The sequence below is a fragment of the Euphorbia lathyris genome, chromosome 2 (genome assembly GCF_963576675.1).
Source record: "Euphorbia lathyris chromosome 2, ddEupLath1.1, whole genome shotgun sequence".
Classification (NCBI taxonomy): domain Eukaryota; kingdom Viridiplantae; phylum Streptophyta; class Magnoliopsida; order Malpighiales; family Euphorbiaceae; genus Euphorbia; species Euphorbia lathyris.
The window spans coordinates 137,829,589-137,854,739 of NC_088911.1; the positions used below are offsets into that span (position 1 = coordinate 137,829,589).

General features: G+C 37.1%; 1 protein-coding gene across 2 annotated transcripts; it reads right to left on the reverse strand.

The window, feature by feature from the left end:
- Positions 1 to 3,189: 3,189 nt before the first annotated feature.
- LOC136220082 (DNA replication complex GINS protein SLD5) lies at positions 3,190 to 6,534 on the reverse strand. 2 transcript variants are annotated; one of them, XR_010684390.1, is made up of 7 exons: positions 6,111 to 6,534; positions 5,431 to 5,553; positions 5,158 to 5,240; positions 4,970 to 5,079; positions 3,826 to 3,907; positions 3,569 to 3,722; positions 3,190 to 3,444 (listed from the first exon to the last, which is right to left on the reverse strand). XR_010684390.1 is itself a non-coding variant. In XM_066007773.1 (6 exons), the coding sequence occupies exons 1-6, from the start codon at positions 6,288 to 6,290 to the stop codon at positions 3,626 to 3,628; spliced, it is 675 nt and encodes a 224-aa protein (XP_065863845.1). In that variant the 5' UTR covers positions 6,291 to 6,534; the 3' UTR covers positions 3,190 to 3,625. The 2 variants fall into 2 exon arrangements, 1 of the variants encoding a protein (XP_065863845.1); XM_066007773.1 differs by having other exon boundaries at positions 3,190 to 3,722.
- Between the last annotated feature and the right edge of the window lie 18,617 nt (positions 6,535 to 25,151).

Below are 25,151 nucleotides of genomic sequence, written 5' to 3' on the forward strand. Positions count from 1 at the left end.
TCCATCATAAATCGTGTCTTCTATAATAGGAGTAGATGCGGGTTTTTTTAAAAGTTCAAAAATTATCACAAAAAAAATATAAAATCATTTTTCTAAAATTAACTAAAAAGCAAATAGTATATAATAAGAAACAAAATACCTAAGTTTGATCCAACTTTCCAACAGTAGAAATAAATTTGTTCTTGGCCGCCAAAACTAAAAGTAAAATTATATTATTTTAAGCGTTAGAAGTAAAACTGTTTTTAACTGTCAATATTAAAAATATTTTTTTGCATTTTATACAAAAGTTTTTTATTAACTTATATTGATGTTTGAAATATTTATGTTAGACATTAAAGTATGTAGTTTGTAATTGTACTATATTTTTATTTATAACCTTTCGTTTGGTTATAAAGATCTATGTTGTTTATTTATAATTATGGTCGGCAGGGCACCACAAATATATATATTGATTTGGCTTACTCCCTTGAACTTGACACGTTTTGGCTATTGGCACCCTGAACTTTTAAAATAACCTACCACACATCTGTAGTTGGCTTTAAAAACCTATTACACACCTATAGTTAGTTTTAAAAATCTATAACACATCTATACTTGACTCATTCGGACCTCCTACACACAAAATCGTTGATCTTTCATCAACAAGGTGGTATGTGTGTTATAGAAAAGAAGAAAAGCGCAAGAGTTCGTTCAGTATGCCACCTCATTCGTCAAAAATGAAAAATCAACGATTTTGTGAGGTCCGAATGAGCCAATTATAGGTGTGCGATAGGTTTTTAAAGGCAACTATAGGTGTGTGATAGATTATTTTAAAAGTTTAGGGTGCCATTAGGCAAAATTTGCCAAGTTTATGTCACGTCCGTGACTGAATTTCTAGAATTTATATTTTAATATTAGTATATACGATAATTATTAGGTGTGTGATTTTTATTTGGTGTTATAGAAAAAGTTTGAAGTTAATTCGATGATTTTATGTATAAATTAAAAGTTAGGATAATTTTTAAAAGATTATAAAACAATGGAGGATCAAATATGATATTTATCGAATTTGGATATATATCATCCAAATCTTTCCGGAATCATCTATTAAATCTATATATATATATATATATATATATATATATATATATATATTCTTTTTCTTTTCTTTATTCCTTTTAAAATTCATCAGTTTTCTCTGAACTGTTTCTCCACCGTTTCTTTGATTTACGGAGATTCGACCGTCCGAATCACTCGAAATTGAAACCATAGCATCCTTATGTATAGATTTAAGTCCTAACCAAAGAGTTTTTGAGTTTCGGCAGTGTTTGGAGGGCAATGTCTTAGACAGAGTTTAGAGGCGAATTGAACGGATTTGTGGTTTTTCATTAGTAGCCAAGGTAAGTAACTATCAACTATATTTTGAGTTTTATGTATACAGATATATATATAATCACAGAAGTTTCAGAAATTGATATTTTAGGGTTATGCAGGAATTTTGTAAAATTGGGGTTTTTCATGATTTTGCTTTTTATTGTGAAATTACGATTCAAATGAAGTTATTGATTATGTTTCTATCTGAATTTCAAATTTTACTTGATTATGTTGATTTAAGGCTTAATTTGATTGATTTACATATATACATATATGTTTTTGGTTTCAATATATATTTATATTTGAACAAAATGAATTTGATGATTTCTTACGAATTGTTTTTGGATTGAGAAATCTGTTGCGGTTATTGTTGTTATTATTTTGGATTGAAGTCCAAATATGATTTTTATGATACAAAATGGCTAATTGAAGCCAAATGATTTATGGTTATGAAATAGTTTGGAATTTGATTGTAAAAGGAAATTTGAGCATGTTATGATTTTATGATTTTATATCCATCGAGAGTTATCCGGATCGATGGTTTTATATTTGAAGACCATGTTCAGTGAGGGACATGGCTTGTGTACACAGTCTGAAGACCTATCGGGTATGGCAGCGAAGTGTTGGGTAAGACCATATGAGATAGGCAATGTTAAGAGACGTCTCGACTATATATGTGGTTATAGATTGATACTTAAAGGGAGAAACTCGAGGATGGATACAATGTTCAGTTCATTTTGATATAAGGTTTTACGTTTGATTAAATACGAGTTGGTTTGATAAAACACTTAAGGTCGTCTAGAGTCGGGTGTGACAGTTTAGATGTGTATATATGCATTAAGCGTATTGATTTTGATGAATGGCTCTCAAAGTCCTTTTAAAATTGTGATTAAAAAAATGAAAGCATGTAACCGAAAGGTTTCAACGATCATAGTTCCTATTAAGAATTACTTACAAATGTTCTTCTTTTATCAGCAGATCGCACTGTTCCGATAGGAATTATATACTCATTTTGCCTTTCTTGGATCATGTTCACAATAATATTCTTTTAATAATATAGTGAGTACACATCCTTCGGGTGCTGACTTAACATTTCATCCGGATCATAGCCGTAGTCCACATGGAGTCTTGACCATATCTTAAGAGCCTTTATCGGAACACTCAATGTCCAACTCTTGACCATTCCTTCGATCACATCTCAATCCTCTTTATGGCCCCTTATAAACTCTTTCTATGACCTCTAACCATGGATCTTAATTGAGATTCGATATATGACATTCCATATATCATTATCGAGTTCTAGCCACTTTTTTAATGAGCTCCCTTGAGGTCCAATTTGACCTCGTCGTAGAGACCCACGGAATAGTTTAATGCTGTTAGCAGATTCCACAACTTCTAATTGTCAGCCTGTTGGTTTTTGAGAAATAGATGAGAGCTGGTCTAAAGATTTAAGATTGGTCTCTATGTCCAAAATGAAGTTTGAACCCTCATTCTTGATTATTTTATCCTAAATTTAAACCTAATTAATTAGTTTTTTTTTTTATATAAAAGCATGTTATTAATCATAGTAAAAAACGCAAACACAAAACTTATAATAAAATGAAAGGAGTAATGAAGAATGACTTTAATTAAGAAAGAGACAGTGTAAAATTTGTCTTGAAATCTAATTAAAATGGCTTTAATGAGGAAAGATGCAATCTAAAAAGCGACTTAGTAAACTCAAATAAATTAATAAGATCCATTAAAATATCTAAGCTTAAACTAGAATTTAAATTGGATTTTTTAAAGTATAGAATGAACATTATCAAGAAATAGGCAATCTAAAGGATGACCGAGTAAACTTGGTAGACTTTTCTTAGCAATATTTTTTACTATCCACAAGTCAGTAAATCAAGGGGGAAAAGTTATTTCCAGATACAATCAATATTACAATTTTGAGTACCCCGGAACTGGTCATTCCTAAAGGAGTTCATGAAGGGTATAACAAATATACCTTATCTCCACATCGGATCGAGAACGGAGTCAGATGGATCAAAAACTGCTGATTCATATAGAGCCATCCAACTCGAACCAGCTAACCAGCAACCATCGCTGTATGCATTATATGAACAGACAGCAAACGACCAGGATCATTCAGTAGAACGGATACAAAGACAACTTTTTTCACGAAAAATAAACATATGTAACACCAAATCAATATTACAATTTTGAGTACCATTTTGTAGAAGAAATGTAGTCCCAAAGTAACATCATGCTCTTCATAGCTGAATAACTAAACCAAGTCTATTTTGCCCATCTCTAGAGGCTTTTTGATAAATTTGTAACATACGAAAGTAAGCAAATCTTTCTCCATTTCCGTAATTTCCATACTGACAAAATGAACAAGATGATTGATTGCTCAGTGAAATTTTCATATTCACATCCTAGCGTAAAATAGTGAACAAAAGGGCCAATATTAGAGCATCATATTACCTGTAGTCTGGCTCGAAGTCCATGTTAGAGAGATACTGTTTGGCTTTGCAAATAACAAATGTGTCAAGTCGCGGTTCTGGGACTGCAGTTAATGCAAAGTGGAACTATAAACATAAAAGCTCCTACTGAAAGAATGTGATTTAAACATAGCTTGTTTATAAACTCTAGATTATACAACAATATGAAGAAAGAGGGTAAATTGCACTTACAGTAACTGAAGTTTGGAGTCCATTTTAAAAGGTATATGAAAGAAAATGACTGAGTTTAACATGTGATTTCAATGAAGTCATTTTGAACCATTTGTCTATAAAAACTCACGGTAACATTGACTTAACACAAAATACAACTAATTATATGCCAACTAAGTGCCACATTGGACTAAAGCACAACGAATGTCACATATTCATGGAAACTTGAGTATTTTCACATGCTAGTATTTTCACAGTAAGCATATACGACAACTTGAGCATCTTGGACAAAAGTTTAAAGTTAAAACATATCAGGAATCAGCATTCCATTCACCGCAGTAAGCTTATGATGAACTAGTCCTGTTTTAAGAATTTGCATTAATTAAGACTCGGGATTGGCTTAAGAAGCTCGTTCTGACATTATCTTCATCACAGCCTAAGTTCATTAAAGTGCAATTACAAAACTGTAGCAGCAATAGATAAATAGAAATAGGGGTGTCAACATGAGTTCTCATGTCATAATCATGATATGTGATCTATATATTCCACATGATTATGTATGATGTAAATGCAAACAAAAGAAAAATGATAATTGTATCAAACAAGTAGTGTCAGTCAGGTTGTTTCAGTAAATCCTGTAAACGTGTTAGAAATTGAAAATCCTAATCTTAAACAAAACCTCATAGGCAATATGCATAATTTGAAAAAATAAAAAAGTCACTGAACATTTATCCATAATCCAAAACCACATCCTGTTAAATTAAAATTTGGGAATCCCAGTTATGGAAATACTGCAAGAAAAGCTTTGACTATGTAAACTAGGTAATAGGTATGCAAAATTTACTTGTCTGCGTCAAACAAGTTGGTTATACAACTTCATATTGTGGGGATTAAAAGACAAAATATTTGGAACCAAATGCACAGAGTACAGGATGCTAAAGTTTGGTGGACATTACCCATATCGTCAGTTTCACTTGTTGTGGATTGTTTCAGTATGGACTGATAATTATCAGGCAATTTTGACAGAACAGTGTCATCGAGATGATTTCCCAAATCATCGGTGCACCTGCAACAATTCAATTAACTTCACAACTGAGACCCACAAATTGCTAAAAGTGCTACTAGGGATCACTGATGCTTTCACCTTCGTGCAAACACTTGCTCCTGCTTGGAAAGCCGATTCAGAAGGTGGTCCGTTTTTAAAATGTGGAACAAGTACTCCTCAATCTGCAATGAAACAAGCATGATAAACAGATAGCATATATGCAGTGTGATATACATGGAGTCTGAAGAGGAACATAGCATTTTTCATTAAAAACTAGAATGTTCTTTCTAGATTCTTAAAAAATGCCCATAGGAAAAAATGACAAACTTCCACCATCCAATCACACCTTGATAGAACATTAAAGTTAAGTACCTTTTGTAGGCGAACTCGGAAATATGATCTCAACAGAAACTGGGTCCTGTCGAGATCCATCTGATAAAGTGACACTGTTAAAGGATCTACATTGTCAGCTTCAGATATCTCCACGTTTTGTTCCTGCAAAAACCCACTAAATAAATATCCATAAAACTTGTACACAATTTCATACATCTACTCCGCATAAGTTCCACTTGAAGTTCACATTATTATAAAAGTTCATCTTCAAATCATCGCCCAAAGGACGGGAATCTAGTATCAAATTAACCTTCACAAAGCAGTCAATCATAATTTTCAAGTTCAATTATATCAAGCAATCAACGCAATTTAATGCCAGACTCATCAACCCATTCAGTCAATTTCAGGGCTAAATTCAATCCCGAACACTACTAATGAAACATCAGCTATTTATCATTCAATTGCTCGAAAAAAAAAAGAGAGTGAGCCAAACACTGAAATATTAGAATTGAGAAGGACTACAACAGACCAATTTGTGTGCATTTATCTCATTAATTTCTCAGTAAAATACAATCCTCAACAGATAATTAATCATCATCTAATCGAAAACAAGTAATCCGAACACAGAAATATTAGAGTTAAGGACTAAATCGGACCAAATTTTGTGAATGTATCTAATAAATTTATCAGCAAACAAACAGAAAAACTATAAACAGTACCGCCAATTCAATCTGCTCTTTAATCCTCTGAACCAAAGCAGCTTCAAACTGAAGAATCTCCGGTGCCGCCTTCTCGTTACGCCAAGCTGTCTTCAATAGCTCAACATCAGTCGTCGAAATCAAAGTCTGATAATCATCCATCATCGGAATCGCCGACTCATCTGCAGATCCCGAAGCCATCTGATCTGATTCCTAAACTCAATCTCCCTCCCTGATTTCTCCCGTTCTCCGACTCTTAGAAGTTGAAATTTGGGAGGGAAAACCCACGGCATTGTAATGAGAACTGGCGGCAAAGTGAAATTAGAGTATTGTAGACGAGACCGATCACGAGTTTGTGCGTGAATCTAACACCATTGGATTTAAGATGCGTAACAAAATGAACGGCGGAGATTGATGGGGTTCGATTCACGCACAAACTAGAGATATGTCCCCTCTTATTATTAGGTAAGGAAATAGATGGCATTAATAATGCGTTTTATAGGAAAAGGAAAGGAGGAGAGGATGGGCTGTAATTAATAATGCGAATCAAAGACCAATTTCATATTCGGCACAAAGTAATTTTACTTTTTCAACACAGTTATATATTTTTTATTTTTTTTATAGTATAGTTTTTTTTTTATGATTATCCAGTAGTAATTTATTTTTCATTTTATGAATGGTATAATTGGGAGTAACAATATAAGTAAATTGAAACGATTTTAAATAGGGTAAAGCCACAAAAAATCTCTATGCTGTATTGGTAATTTTAGTAGTCTTTTTTTTTTCTGTTTCGGTACCCATAGGTCGGTGTCTTTTGGGTTAGGTTTGGATAATAAAATTGATCATAAGTTCAGTCCAGTCCAGATCCGTTAAAGCTCGTCTATTTCGTAGGAGGGTTTGGAATTAATAAAAATAGCACGGGTCGAGCTGGGCCGGCCCGTTTATTAATGTTAATTATTAATTTATATAATAAATATTTAATTTTAAGTATAAATTTTATTTTTTATAATTAAAAATTATGCATATATTTTTAGATAGGTTTATATGGATTGAGTTTGAAATTAGATTTTTAAACTTGAGCTCAGTCCGGCCTGAGCCGGCCTAAATTAATAGTGGATTGGACTGAATTTGGACTGAACATTTTTACATAAAAGTCTGGTAGGTGCTCCGACTATGGACGGGTATTGGTACATGGTTTTATTCCTCTTACTTTTTTTGTTATATTTGTAATATTTCATCTAATGAAATGATACACGACATTTTATATATATAAAAAAAAAGTAAATTGAACTGATTTTAAATAGGGTAAATTCCAAAAAAAAAAAATTATGTATGCTTTTACATTTTGTCAAAATAAATATCTGTGGATTATTATTATTTTCGTCCAAATGGGACGTAGGTTTTTTTTTTTTACAATCATGAGATGATTAAGGTTTTTTGGTTTGCTAAAAACAAGGACCTCGAAATTAAAATGATCATTGACGATCTTACAATTCAAAGATTTTATATTCTAAGCAACTTTAATTCTTCAAATTTTTAATTTGAACTTTCCATTTTGAGGTCGTTAATTTACAAGAACACCTCTGAAATCAAATATGGGTTATGAGTCGAACTCATCCTCTTACTTTTTTTTTTGGTAGAAAAATGTTTAGGTAAATGTAGGCCCACTTCAAGGGAGGCTAAATTTTAAAGGAATAGGAAATCGAATCTCAAGCCTATAAATAGAGATTCAACTCCTTACCACTCGGATCAACCCTCATTGACAACTTATCCTCTTGCTAAATAAACAAATATATATATATATATATATATATATGAGAGATCATGTGTGACACATTCTTTATGGTGTCACAAGCCTTATTGTGTGACAACAGTGGGTTTTTTGTAATTGTTTAAAAACGGAGGGGGTATATTTGTAATTTTTCACGCTTAGTATAAATAGTTATTTAGTCAGGGGTATATTTGTAATCTTTATTTTTTCTTCGGTTTTTCTTTCTTCTCCGGTTCTTCTCCGATATTTCTCTCATTTTCCGATTACCCTGTTTCATTTCCGATCATTTTTTTGTGGATTTTTTCGTTCGATTTCTTTGTTCCGGCTCTCATTTGGTGTATTTGGGAAGATATCGGTGAGTTCCTCTATGTTTTCGTGTTCGTTTTCATCGTATTTCTATTTGTTGTTTGTTCATTTCCGTTCGTTTTTTTTTGTTGAATATTCTGTTCGACTTATGGCTCTCATTTCGTGTATTTGTTACTTTATCGGTAGGTTCGGCTCTCCTTTGGTGTATTTGGAAAGATATCGGTGAGTTGCTCTGTGTTTTCATGTTCGTTTTTATCGCATTTCTGTTTTTTGTACAGGTTTTCTTTGTGCATGTTAGATATTGTATTATTCATGTTCTTAGTTTTTTTTGTTTATATTTTCTGTTTAGGTTTTGTATTTTGTTTTTGTTTTGTTTCTTATTTTTTAGGGTTTCAACGGCATTGCATTTTGATTTTTCATTCTTTCCGTCTCTCATTTGTTAGTTTTCTGACTTGTATATGTGTTTTTTTTGTTTTTCAGTATATATCATAATGTCTAAAACTACTTCTAGTAGAAAAGTTTGTTTGCGTGAGAATGTTATTGATCTTTCGTTGCTTGATGCTATAAATTCTGAATATATAGCAGATGATGAAGACAGGTGCTATTTTTTTACTTATGTTTTCATGGAACAATATATGTTTTTGTTTTGAACAATATATGTATTTGTTTGGAACAATATATGTATTCGTTTGGAACAATATTTTTGTATTCGTTATGAACAATATTTGTATTCGTATGGAACAATATATAAATTCATTTGGAACCATATATGTATTTTGTTGATTTTAGTATTGTTGTTAATCTTGTTATTTGTTATGTTTCAATGGTCTTTGAAAAGAAAAGTGATGAAGGAAGTAAGAAGAGATTTGTAAAGAAATCTGATGCTTTGAGGAAAAAGTCATCAAATATTGATATGCCTGTTGATGAAAGTTCTTCTGATGCTCGGGATAATATGAATGATCATGATTTTGTGATCAGTGCGAGTACACCATCTGAAGAACAAGGAGAAGATGAATATGTTGTTTCTGGCAAAGATGGAAATAAAAGAAATGTTAGAGTTAATTTGAAGGGAGATGGTTCTTCTAGATTGAAGAGGAAGAAGGTTGAGGTTGTGAAAGGAGATGGTGGTTCTATATTGAAGAGGAAGAAGGTCGAGGTTGTGAAAGGAGATGGTGGTTCTAGATCTGGTTCTAATGTTGTGAACCGTAATTCTGAAAGAAGGATGGTGAAGAAGGACAGTCTTTATTCTGTTATAGAGGAAGATTTTTATGCTGTAGGATTGAATCAGAGGGTTCGTCCAACAGCTTTTATTAAGTTTGTTAAAAGTATGCCAGAGACACACAAAGCTGCTATTAGGAATATAGGCTTTGGTGGTTTTTTGTCAGGGTCGGTCCTGACAATTCATGGGCCCTAGGCAAATTAAGGAATAAATGCCCCTATGAAAAAAAATGGTATGTAACAAAATTTTCCAAAAATCGTTTTTCAAATAACAATTTTTTTTCCATTCGAATCACTATTCTACTATTGCTATCGTCATCAATAAATATATCTTCTGAAAATCGCCTTTTACGAGATCAATTTCAATACATGATAAATAGAAAAGTATTTTATTAGTAATTAGACGATATGTTTTATTACATTCACTAAATACAATTGTTTTATAATTTCTTTAAATTATGAATTAAACTCCTATTTGACCCATGTAGTATCCAAAATTTTATCGTTTGGCAAATAAGGTATTATTTGATAACATTTGCCCTTAGGAGTATTTTCATAAAGGACATTTAACTCATTTTGGATAAAAAAAACTAACCTATTTGTTAAAAAAATTGCCTATAATTTTTTTATTGCATGTTTCACAATTAAATCATATCATCAAAAATATTTTTCAATATGTCATTATTTTTCATATATAATAAATAGAGTATGATAAAAATTTAGACTTCAATTCACAAATTCTAAACTTTACTAAATATATTTTAGACTCTTAATTTATAAACCTTAATCTTAAAAATATTTTAAAAATAATGATTTTATTTGTTTAACATAACTCAAAGTATTATATTTAATATAACTTAAAGTATTATTTGATATAATTGTAAATGAGTTTTAATGAGGTTTTAAAAATGAATTTGTATAAGGTCACACCTCTAGATAATGAAAGATTATCGGAACCATTTACCCTTGAAGAGTTTCGAAGGGCACTTTTTGACATGCACCCGGACAAGTCCCCCGGCCCGGATGGTTTTAATGCTGGTTTCTTTCAACAATTTTGGTTGTTGATTGGTCCTTCAATTTTTCAAGCAGGTAAATCTTGGTTGGAGATGGGTAAGTTCCCTGCTACTCTAAATGATTCAATTATTACCCTCATCCCGAAATGTGAACAACCTTTGTCTATGAAGGATTTGAGACCCATTGCTTTGTGCAATGTGATTTATAAAATCATCTCAAAAGTTCTTGCAAATCGGTTAAAAGAAGTGCTTCCTAATCTCATATCTGAATCTCAATCCGCCTTCATTAATGGTAGATCAATTCATGATAATATTTTGATTGCTTTTGAAATAATTCATAGTATGAAAAGAAATATTGGAAGGAAAAAGGGGGAGGTTGCACTTAAGATAGATATAAGCAAAGCATATGATAAAGTGAGTTGGGATTATTTGTCATATGTTCTCATAAAGTTGGGATTCTCGGAGGTGTGGATTGGATATATAATGTTGTGTGTTAAATCAGTTAAATATTCAATTAAAGTTAATGATCAAATTGTTGGTCCTTTCCCCCCCCCCCCCCCCCGGAGAGGTTTGAGGCAAGGAGATCCACTATCGCCTTATTTATTTCTATTATGTGTTGAAGGGTTGCCTGCTTTGATGCTGGATGCTGAAAGAAGGGGGGTTATTCATGGAGCTAAAGTGAATAGAAGGGCTCCATCAATCTCTCATTTATTGTTTGCTGATGATGCTTTTTTGTTTGTTCAAGCAAATATTGAGGAATGTAGAGAATTAAAGAAGTTACTAAATCTGTATGAGCATGCTTCGGGACAAGCTGTCAATTTCTCTAAATCAGGCATACTGTGTAGCAATAATGTACATCCAATGCTAGTAGAGGGGATCTCATCTATTTTGGAAGTTTCTCAACCTATCAATACAGGTCGATACCTTGGTTTACCTTCACTTGTTGGAAGAAAGAAGAAGGTGATATTTGCATTCTTAAAAGATAAACTATGGAAGAAAATTCAATCTTGGAGATCTAAGCCCTTTATCTAAAGCTGGTAAAGATACTCTAATCAGAGCAGCAGGTCAAGCTTTGCCGGTTTATTTTATGAGTGTTTTTATGCTTCCTATTTCAACTGCCGAAGAACTTCAAAAGATGTTGAATTCATTTTGGTGGGGTAATAAGAGAGACGGATCAAGAGGGATAAATTGGTTGGCTTGGGATAAATTATGTATTCAAAAAGATGATGGTGGATTGGGATTCCGAGATTTCACTGCCTTTAATTTAGCAATACTGGGAAAACAAGGTTGGCGGTTACAGTCAGCCCCTGAGTCTTTGGTCAGTAAATTTTTTAAAGCAAAATACTATCCAAATGGGGATTTTTTAAAAGCTAGGTTGGGTCACTCACCAAGCTATATATGGTGAAGTATTTGGGGTTCTCAGTTATTGTTGCAAAAAGGGGGGCGGTGGAAAATTGGAGATGGTACGTCTATCAATGTATGGAAAGATCCATGGTTAAGAGATTCGCCTTCTATGACAATCTCTACCGCAATAGTTGAAGGGTTGGAAAATTTAAAAGTAAGCGATCTTTTTATCCCTAGAACAATTGAATGGGATGTTGAACTATTACAAGAAATCTTTTTGGAACAAGATTTAATGGCCATCATTCGGTCAACTCCGCGTGTATCTGGAAGAAAAGACCAGTTTATATGGAATGCTTCCCGTAATGGATGTTATTCGGTTCGTAGTGCATGCCGCCTTGGAATGGAGGAAATACCAAGCAGTACACATCTTAGAGTTGAGGGAGAGTGGAAAAAGATATGGAGAGCTAATGTGCCATTTAAAGTCAGATATTTTTGTTGGAGGCTTGTTCGCGATTGTATCCCAACTCGTCACCAGCTCAAGAGTTGGGGGATTAACATAGAGGATGATTGTGTTATGTGTGCACGGGACTTGGAGGATAATTGGCATTTATTTGTGCTATGTCCAAAAGTTATGGAAGTTTGGAGGGAGGCGAGCCTTGGTAATTTAATTGAACAATCAAGCCTTGATGCGGATAACTTTGCTGGCTTCTTTTTCTATTTTTGCAGATTAGCTGGTGCAAAAAATTCTGAGATTTTTATGCTGCTGCTGTGGTCATGGTGGGAGGCGAGGAATGACTACTTTTGGAATAAAAAATCTGCTACTGCCGTTGGAGTCGTTATGAGGAGTAAGCGTTGCCTTACTGACTGGAAGACGGCTAGGGAGCGAAGTATAATTCCTTCTGTGATACCTAGGGAGGACGACTGCCAAAAATTATGGCATCGACCACCGACTGATATTGTTTCCTGTTGCACAGATGCAAGCATATTTACAATTCTTGGAAAAACAGGAGGTAGTGCAGTACTTAGAGATTCACATGGTGCCTTTATCTCGGCCCGGAAAAATCTGGTGGAAGGAATTATGGAAGTTAGGGAGGCGGAAGCTTGGGCCGTCTTACATGCACTTGAATGGACCATGGAGGCAGGTTACAATAAAATTCTATTTGAATCTGATTCCTTGTCCACTGTTAAAGCTATTACTTCTGGACGTTTGGATCAGTCTGAGTTTGGTGATATTATTGGGCGATGTCGCACACTTTTATCATCTCACAACGGTTACACTATCCGTTTTATTAGAAGACAAGCAAACGGTTTAGCTCATGCTTTTGCTAGAGCGGTCTCTCAATTTGCTAGTCAGTGTTACCACCAAGACAATTATGCAAGTTGTTATAAATTATTTTTTATCAATTATATACATAACGTAGTCTAATAAATTTTTTGGACCCCCTTACAGCCTTGGGCCCTAGGCCACGGCACTCCTAGCCTAGGCCTAGGGTCGGCCCTGTTTTTTGTGTCTAGATCTTGGCAAGCTCAATTCATTGTTTTGTGCCAAGGTTGTGGCTTCTGTGGATCCTGACAGATGCTATTTTATTCTTCCTGGAAATGACCGTATTGATTTGACTGAAGAAGATTTCCATTGTGTTTATGGCCTGACTTATGGAGGAATGGAAATTCGGGATGGGGATAATAACAGTGGGGATAGTTAGTCTAAGTTTTTAGAGACATGGAGGAAGTCATTTGGTCTCAAGAGTGACAGTTCTAAGGATAAAGATGTGCTTGATAGGCTGTCAAATCTGTTGATGGTGGATGTTTGCGATGAGTTCATTTGGAACTTTATTATTACTGTTGTCAATTGTTGCATTCGATCAACAAAGAATATGGCGTTGTACCATAAGTTTTTATTCAGTTGCATGAATGTGACTGAAATTTCAAAGTTGGATTGATGTCGTTTTAGTTTTAAGCATCTTATGGATTCTGTTCGTTCTTACAAGAACGATTCTAATCCATATTTTTTCATAGGCCCTCTTCCATTTATAATGGTAATTGTTTTAATGTGTTGGAACAGTTAATGGAACAATTTATGTTTTTATTTTGAACAATTTATGTATTTGGTTATAATTTGTTTTTCTCTTTTGTTTTATTGTAAATATGTTATTTTGATCGTTTGCAACGTGGTGTTAATTTGAGGCCACGTTCCTGTCCACTAACCTCTGTGTGGAATAAGGTTTTAATCTCTGAAAGAATTAAGTTGGAAAAAGCCAACAGTTTTGGCAATGAGATTGTTTTGAAGAGATTAGTGGAATCTGAGGCAGAGGTAGAATGTGAAGGCCATAAGGTAGAAGGTAAGAAGACGAAGAAGAGAGAAGAAGAGAAGAAGAAGCATGTAGAAGAAGAAGAAGAAAAAGATACTCAAGAAGGAGTTTCTGGTTGTCCCAGTAACTTCATGGTATGCATCTCTGATTTTCTTTTATATAGAAGATTCTGTTTCTTTTTGATAAATTAGTAAATAGTGTTTTTAGAAATGCAGGAATTCATGAGCAAGTTCAAATCAGTGGCTAAGAGTTTATCTACTGATGTAACTAAGATGTTTATGTTGTTGGATGAAGCAGAAAGTATGTTTGAGGAGAATGATTTACCTGTACGAATGAATACATCTGTTGAGAACATTTTTATGAAGTACAGAGCAAGAAAGGAAGAGAGGATGAGCCAGCATTCCGAGCGAATGGCAGCAAGTCAGCATTCGGGAAAATTATTTAAAGAATCTGATGAGGATAATGATTTTTTTAATCTTCATGGTTTTTGGGAAGAATATAATGTTGTTGATGAAGAATACAACAAGCAGGTAGAGAGAAAGAGAGCTGAAGGTTTACAAAAAGAGAGAGGAGAAGCAAAGAAGGAGAAGAAGAAGAAGAAGAAGAAGAAGAAGAAGAAGAAGAAGAAGAAGAAGAAGAAGAAGAAGAAGAGAGTGTTGGTCCCTTGTAAGGTTGCAAGTATAGTTCTAAGGGGGGGGGGTTAGGAACTATTTATACTTTTTCGCAATTAGGGCAGACTTCTTTTTCTAAAGAAAAAGGTTTGAACAGCGGCGCTGAGTAAACAGCAAGATACTGGCTTAGTCAACTGGTGACTAGGTCAGTTTCTTAGCTTGAGTCAGGAGATAGCACTTAGAGTCTATTCCTGAGCTCTTACGTTTAATGCGCACAACTCAACTTGACCTCTTTACTTGGTCAGTTTTTGATTATTTAAGCAAGCAATATAAATAAGGAGTTAAAGGTTTAGAAATACTTCACTCAGCAGATTTATCCAGGTTCGGCTTCTTCTAAGCCTACGTCCTGTCCCCGGAACACGTTCCGAGATTTCAAATCCTCTACTGAGCTCTTTAAAGGTAGAGCCTCAAACCCTTTACAATATCAGCAATTGAGTATGACAAGAGTACCTTCCTCTATACTTCTACTCAATCCTAATCTCACGCTGAGTACTTAAAACCGAGTACTCAGCCTCTCCTTTCTATCTCTAGAAATGATAAGTGTTTTGTCCTAATACAAAGATGTGTTAAGACACTTTAGACGATTTAACAATCACTCTAGACTTCTACACAAATATAAGAAATTGTAGTGTAATATTTGCTTTGCTTCTTGCTTGCAGAACTTGTGTAGAAATTTGGTCAGCGTAACTGCTTGATCAAGTTCTGTGTCTTTTGAAGCTTGTGATGGCACTATTTATAGAGACATCTGGGCGTCGATCATTTCGAATTTCGAAATAACCGTTGGAGGGAAACGGCTATATGTCGCTATCATCCTAACTTGCTCAGAGCTCTCAGCCAATCACAATCGCGTATCTTCTGTCCTCGGTCAGCTCAGCAGATGGTCTCTCCTTTTATGGTAAGGTCAACTGGACAGCATACTGTGTCGTCTGAACTTTGCCAAAAGAGGAAACACTTTGTCTGGAAGTTTTCCTTCGCCAGCTGCTGTCTTGTACGTCTGTCGAGACTACTCAGCAGCTTCATCTTGAAGTTGTTCCCGAAGGTCTTCTAGATCTTTCCGTTTGCTGAGTTGCGTTTTGTTTCAAAACGGCAACGTCTTGACATACGCGGGCTGAGTGTACTGAGCTGTTTGACTTGGGCCTTGGCTTCCGTATTGGGCTTGGGCCTTCCAATCCTTATGACTTATAACATTTATAACTCAACATTGAACAAACACATTAGTAGAATAAATCAAAGCATTTAAACTTAGTGTGTTTAGAATATGTATTTACTTAAACAATTTTGTCAAATCAAAATGATGTGGAAAGGTGTTTCAACAAACTCCCCCATTTTGATGTTGGCAAAACTATTCAGCAAGGAACTCAGTATAAGCTCCCCCATGATAGTTGACCTAGTATAATTTAGCGAACTCCCCCGTAAGGGTTGAGCTACTGACTTAGTTTAACTTAAAACATTTAAGGGTTTAAATGAGTAAGTCTAAGGTCAGTTTTCAGGTATAGGTCAGCTATATCACATATTCTATTTACTCAGTGTTAAGCGGAAGGTTTAAACATATAGAGCGCGAACTGAGTAATTTGTTGTTCAATGAGTTCTTATCAGAATGTTTCATAAGTACATAGGTTTATGTCAAACATGTTATTAGCATATTATTTAGTCAATAAATGTTACAAGTATTAAACATAGCTGATTTAATTGAAGATACATAATGACTCAGTACTTAATAGCATATATCATAACTCAGGATTTGAATAAGAAAAGTATGATATATATATGATAGAAGTCAGCAATTACACAGCAAAAGAAATAAACCAGGCAAATAGATTACAACTGTTATGGCCTAAGCTAAGCTAGCCTATCTATTTCTTTTTCTTGCCCTGTGACTGACTTCGCTCGTACTGACGTCGCTCATGCTGAGCTCTAGTAGCTTGCACTTTCTCCCCCATTTTGTCAACTTCAGGGAGCTTGAACGCATCGGTTAAGACAGCGCGAGTCAGTTCCTGTGAAAGCTCCTTTAGCTTCTCAGCACTCTCATTTACGCCATCAAAAATGGCAACTCCATCAGCTGATACTTCGACTGGTACTCGAAGATCAGTAGCACTGAGCATATTTACACTGAAAGCTTGAGCTTTGGCTTGCCAGAGGAGGGCTTCAGAGAGGCCAGCAAAAATTTGGTGGAATGTCTTCAAGAGAGCTGAGTCATAATGATGACCCTGGATATTGTTGTGAAGGATGTGGTTGAAAGATTGTTGTGCGAGAGACAGCAACTCATTCTGCTTTAACACATCAGTATCCATCTCTTGCTTGTTTAGGTTAAGGAGCCTGATGGCCTCACCGATTTGCTCTACTGAGCACTGACTGTATGACACCATTTGCTCATTGGTCTTAAGTTGCTCAGTATGAAGCTGAGCAAAGAGCATTTTGAGTTCAGAGGAAGTGGCGTAGTCAGTGTTCACAGCAGACAACTTCTGAACTTGCTGATGGAGAGAGTTCAGATGTTGAACTGTTGTCAGCTGTATCTCTGCCAACTTGGCAAGTGAATCCTGCTTAGCTTGCTGAGCTTGGAAGGACAAGACTACATTCAGCAGATCCTTGAGTCCCTTAACTTCGTTGAGAAGCTGAGTGACCTGGGAGAGCTGAGTTGTCTCAGGAATTGAAGATCCAGCAGCAGGCGAATCGGAATGTTGAAGATCGTGGATAAGTGCTTGCACTGAGTCAATGAGCTTTTTGCCAGACTCAGTGGCAGCCAGATGGACATCAGTGTGACCAGAAGAAAGTGGAGTGAAGGGAGTACCCTGGTCAGTGACTGGAAGAGTATGCTCAATCTGCACTTGAGTTGGAGGAATTGTTGATTGATCAGCAGAGAGGTTTGTTGTGGAAGTAATAACCCGAACACTGTCTGTACTAACGGCGGAAGGATGGGTAGTCAGCACCATGCTTGAGGAGACAGCATGAGCAGTGGACGGTTCAACCTGACTGGTTGAAGTGGTTGAAGTGTTATGGTCGGCATGTTCCTGTTGAGAAGAAACAGAGGCTTGTTTTTCCAACGGCGCTAAAGTAGAGGAAGTTGATGGCCGTTTGAAAAATTTTAGTTGAACAGTAGAAGGGTCCTTAGTTGTTTTTGAAAGAACAAGGTCAGGAAGAGTCGGTAGTTGCACAGGAGGTTCACTGACGATCTTTTCACTGGCTTTAACCAACTTTCGCCTTCTACGTGGTGAAGTGAAAGTAGGAGCAGCTTCTTCGGAGTGAGTAGGAGAGGATTCCTGTTGCTCAGTATGAGTCTGGTCAGCTTGCTCTTCAACTTGTTCAACTCCCACAGCCAACTCAGTGTCAACTTGCACATCTCCACCAGCTAACCCAGTGTTAGCATCCTCAGCTTCAATTTCGCTGGTATATTCCTCAGAATCCTCAGCGTCATCCTGACCGCTGGCTTCTTCTTCTGCTTCCTCCTCAGTACTATCTCCATCAAGTTCTTTCTCAACTTGAGAGATGAAGTGGTCATCTAACTGGACCTCAGGTTCCTCAGCATCAGTACCTTGACATTGATTGAAATGAGAATCACCCGGTACAATGAAATCGGTTGGCATGACGTCCAAAGGTGCCAGTGTTGAAGGCTTCTGCTTCTTCTGAGGTAGCTCAGCAGCTGCCTCAGTGTCAGGCTCATCGTGCCTGCCTCTCTTCTCAGCTGACTTTCCAACTGACTTCTACCTCTTTGCTGGAGACTCAATGGTTTGTGAAGGAGTCTCAGCAGATTTCCTCTTGCGGGAAGCAGGGGCCTTAGTTCTTCGCCCTTTCTTAGGCTCAGCAACAGATTCCTTAGCTTGGCCAGCATCAGCAGCAGCAGCAGCAGCTTTACCTTTCTTCAAGGGCTGCCCAAATTTCAGTGCCCTCAGCGAGGCAGCTGTTATTTTAGATCCTCGATAGGATTCTTCACCCTCGAGGTCAATCTTGTGGTCAATGAGAATCCTAGTTATGAGTGACCCAAGCCTCATTGTACTAGTGCTGCGAAGGAACCCAGCAACGAGAAAGACGGGCATGTTGATGGGGGTGTACGTCAGCATGTGCCAGATAAAACACTGCTCAAAATTTGTTGCTGATGTAGTGCAGTTTATCTTTGGGTAGATAAAATAGGTCAGCAAGTAGTGAGCCATCTTCTGGTGCTGAGACTTCTCCTGAGTAGCCCTCAGGTTTACAGAATTTGTGTACATAATTAGTCTTGTCCTGATCTCCTGATCTTCTCAGCCTTGCTCCCTCAGTTTTTAGCTGGAGAAGATTTCCTATGTAGAGAGGGTTGACGAAGATGGTTTTGCCTTTTACTTCAGTGCACATGTAGTCAGCGTTGTCGTTGGCAACCTTGAGGTTGTGATAAAACTTTCTTACGAGGTCAGGATAGGTTTCATCCCTGACTGAGAACAGCCCAGTCCATTCATTCTTGGAAATCCATTCGGCAAATGGTTGTTCATTCTGTACGAAGTGCTCCGAGACCCATCTGGAGGGTTCAACCTTCCATTCACATACGTTCTCAAACACTTTGGAGTAGGTTCGGATTTTCACAGTCTTTCCTTGACCAGAGTTTGAGTTTTGGACAGTTTTTCCCTTGCTCGGCGTAGGGGGATTTTCAGTAGGTTCATCGGAGCTGGCCTTTTGGTGGCCGGCACCGGAGATGTTGAAAGATAACTTAGTCATTTTCAGGGATTGGGAAAGTTCAGAAGGATTGAGAGAGAAAGAGTTCAAAGCAGTTTCTTTGCCTTTAGAATTGATTAAGCGTAAAAAATAAAAGATGGGGAAATTCCCATAATTTATAGACGGAATGAACGGTGTGGATCTTAATCAAATCCATGTGTCAGTTTTGCCTTGGGATTGTGTACCGACAAAGATCCTGGCATTTATGACACATACGGCGAATACGTCATCCTAGGGCTATACGCGTGCTTTGCATTTATGCTAACAGATCTAACACTCAGTATTTAGAATGTCAAGCGTTTGATATTCTGAGTGGTCAGTAATGCATTTACGGATGATTTTAAAGTTTAAGTTTAAACTAATTTACTCAGTGTGCAAGTTACTCAGTATTTGATGTTCAGTCAGTTTCGATGAGTTACTCAGCAAACAATCAATCATTCAGCATAGTAATTCACTCAGCATTCATATTCATTTAGCACAGGAATTTACTGAAGAGGATTAACCATACCAATTGCTTCTCTCAGTATGCTGAACTGCTCACGAGCCAGTGGCTTTGTGAAGATATCCACAAGCTGTTCGTCCGTTGGGACAAAGGTCAGCTTGATCTCACCCTTGAGTACATGGTCTCTAATGAAGTGATGTCTGATGCTGACATGCTTCATTCTGCTGTGTTGAATTGTGTTTTTGGAAAGATCAATTGCACTTTTGTTGTCACATTTGACATCAATTGTCTTCGTTTGAACACCATAGTCTTCAAGCTGTTGATTAATCCATAGGACTTGAGCAACACAATGACCATCAGCAATGTACTCAGCTTCAGTGGTAGACAAGGCTACTGACGCCTGCTTTTTGCTGAACCAGGATATAAGACAGCTTCCTAAGAAGTGGCATCCTCTAGAGGTGCTTTTTCGTTCCAGCTTATCTCGTCCATAGTCAGCGTCAGTGTATCCGATGAGTGTAAAATCATGAGTATTTGGATACCACAAACCTGCATTCACTGAGCTTTGCAAGTATCTAAGGATTCTTTTTACAGCAATGTAATGAGATTCCTTAGGGTTAGATTGATATCTAGCACAGTAGCATACTGAAAACTGAATGTCCGGTCTACTGGCTGTTAAGTAAAGTAGAGAGCCTATCATACCTCGATATAATTTGCTGTCTACTGACTTACCATTTTCATCAGCACAGAGGACAGTGTCAGTGCCCATAGGAGTGGATATTGGCTTGCAATTCTCCAAGTCATATTTCTTTAATATCTCCTTGGCATATTTGGCTTGACTGATGAAGATGCCATTCTTTCCTTGTTTAATTTGAAGACCGAGGAAGAAGTTGAGTTCTCCCATCATGGACATTTCAAACTCAGTCTGCATTTGTTTGCTAAACTCCTTGCACATTGATTCGTTAGTTGCACCAAATATTATATCATCAACATAAATTTGGGCCAGCAGGGTATCTTTACCCTTTTTCTTAATGAATAAGGTTGTATCAGCTTTACCCCTGACGTAATTTCTAGTCAGCAGGAAACTGGTCAGCCTCTCATACCAAGCACGTGGTGCTTTTTTGAGGCCGTACAGAGCCTTTTTGAGTTTGTAAACATGGTTTGGGAACTTAGGGTCCTCAAAACCTGGAGGTTGATTTACATAAACCTCCTCGTTTATAACTCCATTAAGAAATGCACTTTTGACATCCATTTGGAATAATTTAAAATTCATGTAAGATGTATATGCACATAGAATTCTAATTGCCTCTAGCCTTGCCACTGGGGCAAAGGTCTCACCGTAGTCAATACCTTCTTGCTGACTGTAGCCCTGAGCTACAATCCTTGCCTTGTTCCTAACTACATTTCCTTGTTCATCCATCTTGTTCTTGAAGACCCATCTTGTTCCGATGGTCTTTTGACTCTTTGGATGAGGTACTAGCTCCCATACATCGTTTCTTCTGAATTGATCGAGCTCCTCTTGCATTGCGTTCATCCAGAATTCATCGTACTCAGCTTCAGCGAAATTCTTCGGTTCTTGTACTGAGACGAAGGCAACATTGCTGAGGTACTTCCTGAGTTGATTCCTCGTCATCAGGGTATTTCCAGCAGAATCAAGGATCGCACTCTCTGAGTGCCCTCTTGGGATCCTTATCTCTTTAGGTAGATTTATGTCTTGTGCTGTTTCTGTTTCAACAATCTCTGCAGAAGTAGATGGGTCAGTAAAAGTAATCTTAGGTTCACTCTTACTCTTGGTCAGCCTTTTCGTGAATGACTCAGTAGTTGGTTCTGGGTCAGCAATGGTTACTGAGTGTGGATCATCTTCGGTCAGCGGCTGGTATCTACCTGCAGGGTCAGTTTCGTCGAACTCTACATGTATAGACTCTTCTAAAACTTGAGTTCGTTTATTAAAAACTCTGTATGCTTTGCTGTTTGTTGAGTAGCCCAAAAAGATAGCCTCATCAGCTTTTGAATCAAACTTTGCTAAGCTATCTTTGGTATTTAAAATAAAACATCTACAGCCAAAGGCACGAAAGTATCCAATATTGGGCTTTCGTCCTTTCCAAAGTTCATAGGGGGTTTTCTTTAATATAGGTCTAACTAGAGCCCTATTAAGAATATAGCATGCTGTGTTAACAGCCTCTCCCCAAAAATACTTTGGAAGCCTATGCTCATCCAACATTGTCCTGGCTATTTCAACCAGAGTTCTGTTCTTCCTTTCCACAACCCCATTTTGCTGAGGTGTTCTAGGAGCAGAAAAATTATGGTCAATACCGCTGGCTTCACAGAATTCAACAAACTTTTGGTTTTTGAATTCTCCACCATTATCACTATGGATATGAGCTAATTTTAGGTCTTTTTCATTTTCAATTTTTCTAACCAAATTTGAAAATGTCTCAAAGGTCTCATCCTTGCTGGTCAGCAAGATAACCCATGTATACCGAGAAAAGTCATCTACAATGACCAAGGAAAATCTTCTTCCACCCAGACTCAGCGGCTGGACTGGACCAAAGAGATCCAAGTGTAGCAACTCTAACGAACGTTTAGTTGAGACAATATTTTTGCTATGAAAAGATTGCTTGGTTTGTTTTCCAGCTTGGCAAGCGTGGCATAACTGATCTTTTTGAAATTTAAGTTCAGGCAGTCCCTCAACCAATTGCTTTCTTGCTAGTTTGGCCAGGAGGTCCATGCTTACATGACCAAGTCTCATGTGCCATAGCCAGGAATTTTCTTCCTTTGATACTAAGCACACAGTTTTTGAAAACTTTTTCTCTAAGTCTAGCATAAAGACATTATCTATCCGAGGGGTAGTTAAAATTAACTCATTTGTTTTACCCTCGTATATTTTACATCCAGTAGCATCAAATATAACTTTTCTCCCATTGTCACATAGCTGAGCTACGCTGAGTAAGTTATATTTGAGTCCGCTGACTAGGGAGCCAGATTCAATAGTAGGATTACCTCCGATGGTTCCTGACCCTACTATCTTACCCTTCTTGTTGTCTCCAAAACTTACGCTCCCTCCTTGTTTACGCTCAAACGTGATGAACTGAGTTTCATCACCCGTCATATGCCTTGAGCATGCGCTGTCAATATACCACATCTTTGATTTCTCGGCACATCTCAGGCTTACCTGCATTGTAACTAGTTACTTTTAAGTACCCAATTCTTTTTGGGTCCTGACTTGTTAGGTGCAACAGGTATAACATCATATTTTATTTTATGGCGACATACATGGACAATATGGCCATTCTTTCCACAGAAGTCACAACTGATCTTCTGTTTAGGATTTTTTACTGACTTGTCAGCACCCCAGTGCTGAGCGTGCCAGCACACCTTAGTGGTGTGTCCTAACTTCCCACAAAAGTCACACTGGACTTTTCGCTGGGGATTCCATCTCTGCCGAGTACATTAGTACTGAGTTCTCAAAGGAATGTTATTTTTCTTTGGAACCTTTAGTTGGTTCTGGATGGTTGTGACATCCTTCCTCAGTTTCTTTGAAACTGACTGGACTTCAGAGACATACTCATGCATGATCTTCATGTTATCATGCAGAGTCGAGTTGTCCTGAAGAAGGAATCTGAGGTCACTCAGTTTGACCTCTTCCACTTCGTCACAGCGCCTGCTGAGTGCTCTAACTTTCTTATTACACTTCTTGACAAGTGTATAGAGATCACTCAGGGCATTAACCATATCGTTTCTGAACTGGGGAAGAGAAATTACCTCATTTGATTGTTCCTCATCATCTGATGCGATGGATGGGTCAGCATGATCAGAGACGCATGGCTCAGCAAGTTCGTCAGCCATGAAGCATATCTTCGCTGACTCGGTAGCCTCAGTTTCTGTGGATGAAGACTCATCGCTGTCGCTCCAAGTAGCCACCATTGCTTTCTTCCCACTTTTCTTGTCTTTCCTCAGCATGGGGCAGTTTGACTTAATATGGCCAGTTTGATGGCACTCAAAGCATGTAATGGGCTTTGAGCTGTCCTTTATGTATTTGCTGTCACTTGAGTCAGCCTTATACTTATCAAACTTTCTGTAAGGCTTTTTAGAGTATTTGTCACTCTTCTTGAATAGCCTTTTCATCTTCCTTGTGAACATAGCCATCTCCTCATCATCAGTTGAACTCCCGTCAGTGGAGTCAGCTTTCATGACAAGTGACTTCTACTTCTTGTCTTCAGATTTTTCCTTCACCTCAAAGTTTTTCCTGGATATCTCATGGGTCAGCAATGAACCGATGAGTTCGTCATATTTGTAGGTGGTTAAATCCTGAGCTTCCTCAACTGCTGTCTTCTTTGCTTGCCAGTCTTTAGGAAGACTCCTGAGAATCTTTTTGACTTGTTCTTCCTCAGTGAAGATTTTCCCAAGTCTCTTGAGCTCATTAATGATGTTGGTAAACCTTGCATTCATGTCTGAAATTCCCTCATCATTGTTCATCTCGAACAGCTCGTACAGTCTCATCTGCTGATTCACCTTGGATTCTTTTACTTTATTTGTTCCCTCGTAGGTGACTTCCAGCTTTCTCCAGATCTCTTATGCCGACTCACAACCTGAGATTTTATTATATTCTGCAGCATCGAGCGCACAATGAAGCATATTGATAGCCGAAGCATGGTTTTGGAGCTTCTTAAGATCATCCTCTGTCCATTTGGCCTCAGCTTTTACAACTGTTTGGCCAGCCACAACCTCGACAGGTACAAATGGGCCTTGGACTATAGATAGCCAGGCACTCATGTTTGTAGCCTGAATGAAGTTCTTCATCCTATTCTTTCCAGAAGGTATAGTTTGACCCGAAGAATAGGGGAGGCCTAGTAATGGACAGCCCCTCAGGCAGTATTTGAGTTGTTTGGTTTCCAGGGAGAAACCGAGTGCTGTTTTCGCCCATGGTAGGGATCAGCTCAAGGTTGTTAGACCTTTTAGAGTGAGCTTTTAAGCTCTGATACCACTTGTTGGTCCCTTGTAAGGTTGCAAGTATAGTTCCAAGGGGGGGGGGGGGGTTAGGAACTATTTATACTTTTTCGCAATTAGGGCAGACTTCTTTTTCTAAAGAAAAAGGTTTGAACAGCGGCGCTGAGTAAACAGCAAGATACTGGCTTAGTCAACTGGTGACTAGGTCAGTTTCTTAGCTTGAGTCAGGAGATAGCACTTAGAGTCTATTCCTGAGCTCTTACGTTTAATGCGCACAACTCAACTTGACCTCTTTACTTGGTCAGTTTTTGATTATTTAAGCAAGCAATATAGATAAGGAGTTAAAGGTTTAGAAATACTTCACTCA

Coding starts and splice junctions, on each gene's coding strand:
- LOC136220082 (XM_066007773.1), bottom strand. CDS start 6,290: ATGGCTTCGGGATCTGCAGATGAGTCGGCGATTCCGATGATGGATGAT. Junction 5,554..6,110: donor AAGAGCAGATTGAATTGGCG/GTACTGTTTATA, acceptor GGGTTTTTGCAG/GAACAAAACGTGGAGATATC. Junction 3,908..4,969: donor AAGTGAAACTGACGATATGG/GTAATGTCCACC, acceptor CATTAACTGCAG/TCCCAGAACCGCGACTTGAC.